The 9,812-nt window shown below is 35.6% G+C and overlaps 1 protein-coding gene and 1 long non-coding RNA gene across 3 annotated transcripts; one reads left to right on the top strand and one right to left on the bottom strand.

The window, feature by feature from the left end:
• Positions 1–4,111: 4,111 nt before the first annotated feature.
• LOC113334213 lies at positions 4,112–4,700 on the top strand. Its single transcript, XM_026580551.1, has 2 exons — positions 4,112–4,348; positions 4,470–4,700. The coding sequence occupies exons 1-2, from the start codon at positions 4,168–4,170 to the stop codon at positions 4,592–4,594; spliced, it is 306 nt and encodes a 101-aa protein (XP_026436336.1). The 5' UTR covers positions 4,112–4,167; the 3' UTR covers positions 4,595–4,700.
• Positions 4,701–5,558: 858 nt separating this feature from the next.
• Positions 5,559–8,192, bottom strand: LOC113334214. Of its 2 annotated transcripts, none has more exons than XR_003352651.1 (2): positions 8,056–8,192; positions 5,559–6,213 (listed from the first exon to the last, which is right to left on the bottom strand). It is a non-coding gene; the product is annotated as an uncharacterized LOC113334214 (long non-coding RNA). The 2 variants fall into 2 exon arrangements; XR_003352652.1 differs by having other exon boundaries at positions 6,893–8,169.
• Positions 8,193–9,812: the final 1,620 nt, after the last annotated feature.

Below are 9,812 nucleotides of genomic sequence, written 5' to 3'. Positions count from 1 at the left end.
TATGCACCTAAAACAAAAAATGTATAATGCCTTATGCATCTAAAACAGAAATGATGCATAACCATAAAAGTGAAAACAATAATGCATAAGATATTATGACGCAATAATAAATAATGCATGAGACATTATGCACATATATAAAAAGGATGCATTATCAGAAAACTTACCATTTTCAGCATTGATAGCGGTTGCATCCATGAGGCATCCTCTATATGTCCCTGTAAGAAAGGTAGCATCGACATGAACCATGGGGAGAAGGTAACGGTAACCATGGATGCATGCCTCGAAAGCAATAAAAAGACGCATAAACTTATTTGAAGGTGCCTCATCTTCTAATTCAGCTGAACTATCCTCGTTCGCTTCAGGTTCATCCGTTTGAACTTGAAAATCAATCAAACTCCCAGGATTTGTGCAGCGAATGGAATCTACATAACATGACAGATGCGAATACGACATGGCTTCATCACCAAATATATCCTCATACACTTTCTCTCTTCCGTTGTAAGCTTGGTAGTATTTCACATTGATCCCGTAGCTAGTTTTGAAAAACTTTGCCAAATCAGATGCTTTGAAACTCGGATCACTTCGGATTTCATCCTTGATCAGACTAGAAACAAATTTACTGTTGATCCTGTGGAAAAGCCTTTCAGTTCCAACACCACAGGTATGACTGCTCTCATATTTCTTAACCTTAAGCATCCTGTTTTCAACATCAACAGCACAAACCTTATACTCCCAAGGGCAATTTTCTTTTGAGCATTTTGCATAGAACCTGCTAGGTTCATTCTTCTTATATACAAGAACACGCCCAGCTTTTAACTCGTATTTCTTCACTACGATACGTACCTCTGCTACACCTCCAAAAAACATTTTACCAACTTCACCAAGTAATTTATCCCAACCTTCAGTCCTAAGAACCTTGTTAACAGGCACAGAACCATCTTCAAGGAAATTCACCATAGCTTTTTCGGGTTCAGATTCAGGTTCTATTACACGACTACTTGAAGCTCTACTATGACTTCTGGAAGAATTACAGCCAACTTTGACAAGTAAATCAAAGCTCTTCTGACCTTTACAGTGGCAACGAGATACAAAACATTAAAGAAGAATATCAGAATCAACTCGCACAAACTTGCTTCCATCATTAAAGGAAAATCTGACATGATGCGGTAATAAACGAGTCCACTTCTGGCAAACGGCTGTCTTCAAAGACTCCAAAGTTGTGTTCACATCAACAGGATGTGCTAAGAATTCACTGAAGTGGTGAATTACAGCTAGTGCACTACCAACATGCATTTTCACCCTACAAAACACAAAAGAGAAAAAACCAAACATATCTATCCTGCATATTGCTTCACAAAAATTCTTACTCAAAATTAAAAGATCAAATCAACAACAACAAACAATCTACATTAACCATAATCAGATGAGAAATCAACAGGATATCAAAATCAATAACAAATAACAGATCAAAAATAAGAATGGAAAAACAAATCAAATAAAAAATCCAACAGAACAGAAGCAAAACCTAGTAAATTGGTATGTCAACATCGGAACATGAAATCGAAACAAAAAAATTTAATCGAAAATATCTACATTGATGTTAACAAATTCAAAACCTAGAAAATAAACAAAAATTCAAAAACAAGTTTAAAAGATCTAAAAAACGATTTGAAAAACTAAATTAAGCTTCGAAAACCTAAAATAATAGATCCTAATCTTACAGAAACTAAAACATAGAATCGAATCAAGATTAAACAAAAATCAGAATCAAGATTGGAATAAAAACGAACGAACCTGAAATCGAATATCTCAATCAGCTCCTTCTCAACTATCGATAGTTCAATCTCTCAGCTCTCGCTCTCGATCGTATTCTATTTCCTTCTCAATCTCTCAGAAACTGAATCTTTGGATCTTAATCTCTGCGCCTAAATTTCTAAAACTGAAACTGAAAGTGAGGCTAAACTGGGAAATAAAAAACAAAATAAACGAATTTTGAGAACTCTGGCCTGCGAATAATTTGTTAGCCGCTTTTGGGTGCGCCCGTGAGATTTTATGGGAGTGGGTTTCACAGTAGGAAAATGTGTAAAAATGGGTCTCCCTGTAGTTTCCACGTTACTTATTGTATGTAACAATTCTATTTTTTATATAAAATCTATTTTTACCGAGCAAAAAAACAAAAAAAAAGAATCTCACATACTAAATATCGAAATCTCTGGTTAAACAATTAAAGTTAAATAATTTGGTTCTTCTGAAACTTGGAAATGAATCACATGACCCCAAGCTTATGCTCCAATATTCACGGCCTGTAAGATGCACAGTTTGAAAAGATAACATAGTACCTTGGTTCAAAAAAAATTATTTATTGTATGATCCAAAAAATTTCATGACAGAAATAGTTGGTTGTCCTACCTCAACAAACAGTCTGAAATGTCAGGCTCCAACTACCGGTAAACTAGATACTGCTAAACTTTCTTGGTTCAAATATCTCAGACTCTACCAACATCCTTATCATCTTTTACTTAATTGGTGTTAAATACGTAGGACATGGTTTGATAAATACCACATTGCATCTACATCTATCAGAAAAGCGGACGGCCTGTCGAATAGAGATCTAACTCCTTGTTTTCATGTCGATATCAATTTATTAAGCGTATGTTATATGGTTAAGTACATACTTGTAGTACGGTAATTTACTGAACCTACACAGTTTGTGGTTGGTTACGGTGGAGCTATTCTCCGTCTGACGGTGGCAATAATTTGTTCCATGCAGTTTTTCCCACGTCCATATCATATACTCAAGGATGCGGGTGCAATGCATATTTCCGGTTGTTGGAAGACTTGCCGCGGAATACTAATGGTGCACGACTAGAACCACAAAGTGGACGGATTAACACACCAGCTCATGATGAGTCTAAGATCGATGTTAGACAAATTGGAAGAGATGATCAATTTTTGTAATTTTAATCAAGAAACTAACCAGGTGCATGTACATAGGAACATCAAAATGTAATTCGGGTTATCAATTTGCAGAATTAATTTGGATCTAACAAGCTCATATATTATCAATTTGAATTAAACAAGCTCATGTACTATCAATTTGATTTTTTTCAGTCTGTCTTGACGAATAAAGTAAAATTGAGAAACAATTATTTTTTAGAATTTCCACGACATCGGGCAATCGTCTAACATTGTAAAATAACCAGTAGTTGAACATTTTGTGATTGGACAACCACCCCAATCAGAATTGGAAAATGGATCATTTGTCCAAATATATTTAAAACATGGTTCAGATGGACGAGTAAAAATTTATATGAGTAAAATAGACACCAAAAAAATAGCAAGGATGAAACTGGATTCATCCTGACTTAGTGTCAAAAGAATTCGAAATTTCATGACCAAATTGTGCCCTTTAAGGCGGCGAAATAATTTTAGGATCATCAAGTGGTACAAAATGCAAAAGGACGTGCATCAGAGAAACCAATACATCCACTCCTGCCTTCTAACCACTCTGCGTTTGCACCTAAGATGGCCAAAAAATGACCTCTCGTATTCGATGGACAAATCCAAATTATTCCATGAGCAGGAGTGCAATGTCAGGGATTGCTGAAGGCTGTAGTAAACTTTTTGGACGAATCGTACAGATAAGGCATGCAATTGTGAGTTTTAAGTCTGAACTCTATGTCGGCTGTTGGTGGCAAACGTCGATCACTTTAGTTTTATGTTTTGGAAGCACATTTACTTCAATTGAAATAATTGTCAAAAAAGCATACGGACAAGTTCCAGACTCAGATTATTAGTATCATCTCCTAAAGACTTTATTACTGTACTGCAGGGGTAATCAGGGACTCACTTGTCACTTATAAACCTAGGAAGGTAGAAATGAATGCCTGACGAGTCTGCTCAGTATACAAGTGTCATAGAGTTGTTGTACGTATATTAGTAAAAATAGTACCAGTAAGTACTACTCCGTCAGAAAAGTACAAATAACAAATATTAGATCAGATTTCAGAGAATATGTAACGAATGTGTGACATGCATAAACAAAAGATTACAAATGACTCCATTTGTTTATATTCATAAAGACTGGTGGTAGTATGAAAAACCAGTTCAAGAAATCTCTAATTCTGCATTTTTCACCACCATAATAAGAATTTAGTTAGTTTAATGGAGTACCCTCTCGGCACAAGAATTATCTTCATTTTCTTTATGCTGGTGATTACTGGTTCATACTGGATGAAGGAGACTGAAGCAACAGGTCGTCGTCTATCACCATTTCTTCCTACTCATCACGAAGTAATAACCCCGCCGTCGTCAATGTTTAATCAAACCAATGACGAACCCAAAGGTAAACAATTCTTAGCCTAATCATCAATGGTTGGTTTCTAGCTAGCTTTTTGTCATTCATTGGTTACTGATTGGTTTTGTGATTTTTTATGTTGCATGATATATGATCATGATATGAGCAGACTGCAAAAAGATAACCACCAAGTGCACGGTATGCTGCAAATATACTGTGTGTGATACTCCTTTGGAGATGCTTATTTGTATCGGATGTTGCCCCCCTGGCACACCTGGAGTAGCTCTCCCCTGAAGCCTGATTAAGCATGCGAGATATATGTAAGATCGATGTAATCTTAGAATATAATGAATTACCATGGAATTATCTTTTCAACTAATAAAATCATCTTCGCTGCTGAGTTATTTCGATGAATACTATGCTGCAGTAAAATTTTAAAAGCAGTCTGATATAGTAACATAGACCATTCCCAGAGATTAACCTTGTAAACTAAATCACTTTGTACGTGCTCTATTATTTCTTGTGATGTTCAAGGAATGTCAAGAGGTGGGTGAAAGGGGAATGTTTGTAATTTCAAATCTACTCAAGGTTTCATTGAAGGATAACTTAAATATAAGCTGTTCACAAATCTCAGTATACTTAAAATAAAATAAAATAAATTCCGTTGATTAGGGTCTGCAGCAATGCAATTAGCAATAACCAGATGGACTAACAAAAACCTAGAGGGACTGGCCATAGCATGTAGCTAGAATCCTTGCAAATCTTGACAAGGCAAATGCTTCCTGCAGATTTGAACGATTTTGCTAACAACATACCGAAGCTCAGTCTTATGATACCACCGTGCATACATAAAGAAACAAAAAAAAGAAAAAAATATTCTTTACTGTAATATTTACTGTAATCTTGTTACAAAATATTCTTTCGTACACCTACATATACGTGCTCGTCTCTTGGTGAGAAGGGGATGATTATTATTCAAGAATATTTACTGTAATCTTGTTACAAAATATTCTTTCGTACACCTTTTAACTTCTTCCCTTGGCATCCCTTTTCTTCCTTCGTATCCCTCTTTTTTTTTCTTTTTTTTTTTAAGAAGTTGCTTTTGGATTTTCCCATAAACAGAAAAAAAAAATTACAGGTTAGGTTTGAATTGAAAATTTAAAATGATTTCTAAAAGAAAAAACAGTTGACTTTTTATGAAGTAAGTTTTTTTTTAGCTCCCAGGAGAAACAGAAGCAGTTCTGGTATCCAAACACCCTTAGAATCAAAGAAACTTGATAACTTGAACTTAACATTGGGTATCTATCCCTCTGGATGAGTCCCATGAATATTTTGTTAATGAAAAATTCAATGAAAATGCTTGTACTTTTATGTACTTTTTTAAGTCCATGGGAGAATTGTCTTGGAATACAGTGAAAACTTATTTTGGGATTCAAGCACGAAACACGAAAAGCGGAAACACGAACTACTTGATAACAGAAGGGAAGTCGTGCTCACAATGCATCTGTTGCAAGTCTTGCTTCTAGCCGAATATGGAGTTATCCGTTGTTCGTTTGATACATCTGATTATCTCGCTAATTTATGTTGCGGGTTCTAGTGATAAGCTCACAATGTCACCTACTATGTTCTAAGAGCATACCATTTGATACTTGAAGAAGCTGCAGGAATTGCTTTTAGCATCTTCATAAATTGCGCAACTTGGCTCGCTCTATCAGGTGATCCACAAGAACGAAAAACGCCAAACAACTTTCTCCAAAAACTTTGCATGTTTCAACAAAAACCTCAGAGGTTTGATCTCAGCAATCAGCATCACATACTTTCACTTTTTCAATCTGGACATACTTGAGGCCACACAACATTTCCAGAGATGACAATCCTGCTTCCCAGTCATCTCCAACGTCCGCAAAACATGACTATATCCAAACAATCACAACAACGGACAGGTCACTTAAATGTTACAGAAAAATCAATGTCGCAAAATTAGATAGATGAAAAACATAGATGCTCAATTAGAAATGGTGGTACGACATCATAGACAAAATTAAAAAAAATGAAGGGCTAGATTAAATGTCACCATCTTCACGGTAAGGGTCAACTGGGTTATACTAGGAGAAATCTTGAGTAAGTATGCTATAACCCGAAAGGAACCTCTTGTCAACCACATTTTCAGCATCAAATTTAGTAGATTACATAAGCGAGGTGGTTGACAGTCTAATAAGTCAGGAGCTTGTGAAAGACTAGAGAAACATAAGCAAAAGAAAATATATCAAATAGCAGGTAAAAATCTTACTTAACTATAGTAAACCAATTACTGAGAAGATAAACTTTCTTTTTACTAATGAAGTTATATAAACCGCATACTAGTTTAGAATATAAAAACTTTTGACAATAATATCAACTTGTCCTCCTTATCCTAGACTTAAAAAAGAAACACAAACAGGATTTTCATCTTGACAAGTAATGAAAGTTGGGTTGCTTAGCAGCATTACGCTTGCCCTTGTCATAAATTTGACTAGGCAGTAAAACATACTTACAATGTTTCCACAAATGTGTTAAGGAGTATAATTCATGGAAGAGAGGAAGTACCCATACCTCAAGGAATCCAGGTGAAAATTTCATATCTTTCACCACATAAACCGCTCCTAGAAATTTCATCATACATTTAGCATAGACAGTTTTTTCTGTTGAAGGCAGTTTCGAATATCTATCCGCATTCTCATTTTTTTTCACTCTCTTCGAGAAACATGCCAAAAACTACGCTGGATAGTGGACTACATATTTCTAGAGAATAATTTTGGGCCATTAAAGAACAGAAAGTGAAGTTTTTCAGATTTGGAGCACATAGCTTGATAATGTTATCATTTTGCGGCAAAAGTGGTCGACGACAATTATCAGAATACTCGAACTTCTCAAGGATGGGAGAAGCAACAATTCCCGTGATTATCAGTTTGTATCTCACAATCAACTAAGTGCACTGTTTTAAGAACTGGACAACTTGAAAAGAGTGTTTTAGATAATTCTACATTGGAGATTGATGATCTATTTAAGCTCAGTACTTCAAGATGAGGTAAATTCATTGATCTTGGTAGAATAATATGTAAATATTCGGCAGTCTCGAACACTTCTATTACCAGCTTTCTCAGTGACTTACAATCCAGGAGTTGGTAAGGAATTTCATAAGGCAAATCATGCAATTCCTCAATTACTATACTTATTTCTTGAACATCATGCTTAACGGCATGAAGGCTCCATCTATTAACATTCATTATCACCATATTATCAGATGCAGAGTTCTCCCAATCCACACTAAACTTTTGAATATCAGTGTCATCGCCAAATATGAACACCATGTAAACAAAATCTATGAACCTCTGAGTATTCTCATGTGAAAACGAACTCCTAATGAAGTTTAGAAAAGGTAATGATTTCCAAACATGAATCCATCTTTTCGACAAAACACTAGTCTTAACTGCGTGTTTAGTATCAACAGAAGACAGGATCTGATGAATCAAGTTATCAGCCAACCTACTGATTCTATCTTGCCCACTATAATAAGGTGCATTTCTTGCTTCTTCCATTCTTTAAGAGTTAACCTAATGAAAAGTAAGCCCCCCAAAATTTGTGGTTCAGAACCCTAATCTCCAATTTTACAACGAATCACTCAGAGCAGAAACGAAAACCCTAAACTCAAATTTTTCTGAGCATTAGTAATTGTAGTTCAAAAACCCAGAAGTGAAAGATGGAATAAGAAGTACCTTTCAGTAGCTCTTGAAGTCCAATTTGAATCCTTGAAGTAAAAGATCCCCTAACATTTCTAATCTTTGCTTCCAAGAGTTCAGTCTAAGAACCTTGAATTAGGTTAATGGAGTTCTTGCATAAAACCAAAAGAATGATTCTTGATCAGTACAACAGAGATGACCTGTATCAGTTTATAGACTACACTGATGACAGTCTGGCAGTACAACGAGTGGACTAGAATTGACAGATAAAAAAATTGTACGGACAACATAAGTGTGCAAAGCACACGAGTGACAAAAGTAAAAGACTGTTATCCTACACTACTGTCTTGAGTTATCCTATACCGCTTCATAGCTTCTAGCTTTCTATATCATTATCCCCCCTCAAGCACAAGGTAGGAGAGACTACTTTGAGCTTGGATCTGATCGTAGAAAAGCGAGGACCATGTAATCTTTTAGTGAAGATATCCGCAAGTTGATCCAATGTGGAAATATAGAACACATCATTATTTTTATTCTCCACAAGTTCTGTGATAAAGTGATAATCAAGATGAACATGTTTCATCTTTGAGTGCAGAACTGGATTGGAAACTAAAGAGATGGAACTGATATTGTCACACCCAAGTCTTGGAACTGCAGGAAGAGAGAAATGTAAGTCATTTAACAGATAACAAACCCGAACAACTTCAGAAGCACTATGAACCAATGTTCTATATTCAGCCTCTGTAGAACTCCTTGCAAATGTTGCTTGTTTCTTTGATGACCAAGAAATAGGATTGTTTCCCAAAAATATGCAGTAACCTCCTGTGGATCTTCTGTCGTCAATGCTTCCTACCCAATCAACATCAGAAAATCCAAGAAGAAAAGAAGATCCTTTACTGAATTCAATCCCATAACTAATTGTCCCTTTTATGTATCTCATGATTCTTTTAATAGCATCAAGATGAGTAGTAGTTGGACATTGAATATGCTGACAATCTACATTAACTTCAAAAGATATCTCAGGCCTAGTCCAAGTGAGATAATGCAAAGCACCAACAATAAACCTATTCAGTTGGATTTTCAAGTAACTCTCCATTTGATTTTGAAAGTTTAAAGTTTCCTGCAATGGGTGTGCTGCAAGGCTTTGCCCCTTCCATATTTGTTCTTCTAAGAAGATTTATTGCATATTTAGTCTGACTAAGAAATAACACTGAATCAGTTCTCTTCACTTCAAGGCCTAAAAAGTAGTGAACATCTCTCGTGTCTTTAACTGGAAACTTCTGTTGAAGATTAGAAATAACAGATTGAAGAAAATTTGTATTGGAGCCCGTAAGAAGAATATCATCAACATAGACTAATGCTACTGAAATCTGATCACCTTGTCTGTGCACAAATAAAGAAGTGTCATCTACTGAAGAATGGAATTGCAACTTAGTCAGAGCATTCTTAAGCTTGTCATACCAGGCCCTAGGTGCATGTTTCAAACCATAAATTGACTTATCTAATAAACACACATGATGTGGTTTGTTTGGATCTACAAAACCTGGTGGCTGAGTCATGAAAATTTGCTCCTTTAGATCACCGCGAAGAAAGGCATTACTTACATCCAACTGATGCATTTTCCAATTGTACTAAACAACCATTGAAAGAACAATTCTGATAGTTGTAAGTTTTGCAACAGGACTATAAGTATCAGCAAAGTCAATTCCTTCTTGTTTAAGAAAGCCTTTAGAAACAAGTCTTGCTTTGTGTTTGTCTAGAGTACCATCTGGATTTTGCTTGACCTTAAATAC

This window comes from Papaver somniferum, unplaced genomic scaffold, assembly GCF_003573695.1.
Source record: "Papaver somniferum cultivar HN1 unplaced genomic scaffold, ASM357369v1 unplaced-scaffold_135, whole genome shotgun sequence".
Taxonomy (NCBI): domain Eukaryota; kingdom Viridiplantae; phylum Streptophyta; class Magnoliopsida; order Ranunculales; family Papaveraceae; genus Papaver; species Papaver somniferum.
Note: the sequence above shows the minus strand (reverse complement) of the source record. Positions and strands in the feature narration are given on the sequence as shown.

What these genes read in the sequence shown, in the direction of transcription:
- LOC113334213 (XM_026580551.1), top strand. Translation starts at nt 4,168, where the DNA reads ATGGAGTACCCTCTCGGCACAAGAATTATCTTCATTTTCTTTATGCTG. An exon ending in AACCAATGACGAACCCAAAG is followed by an intron (nt 4,349 to 4,469) that starts GTAAACAATTCT and finishes TGATATGAGCAG; the next exon opens with ACTGCAAAAAGATAACCACC.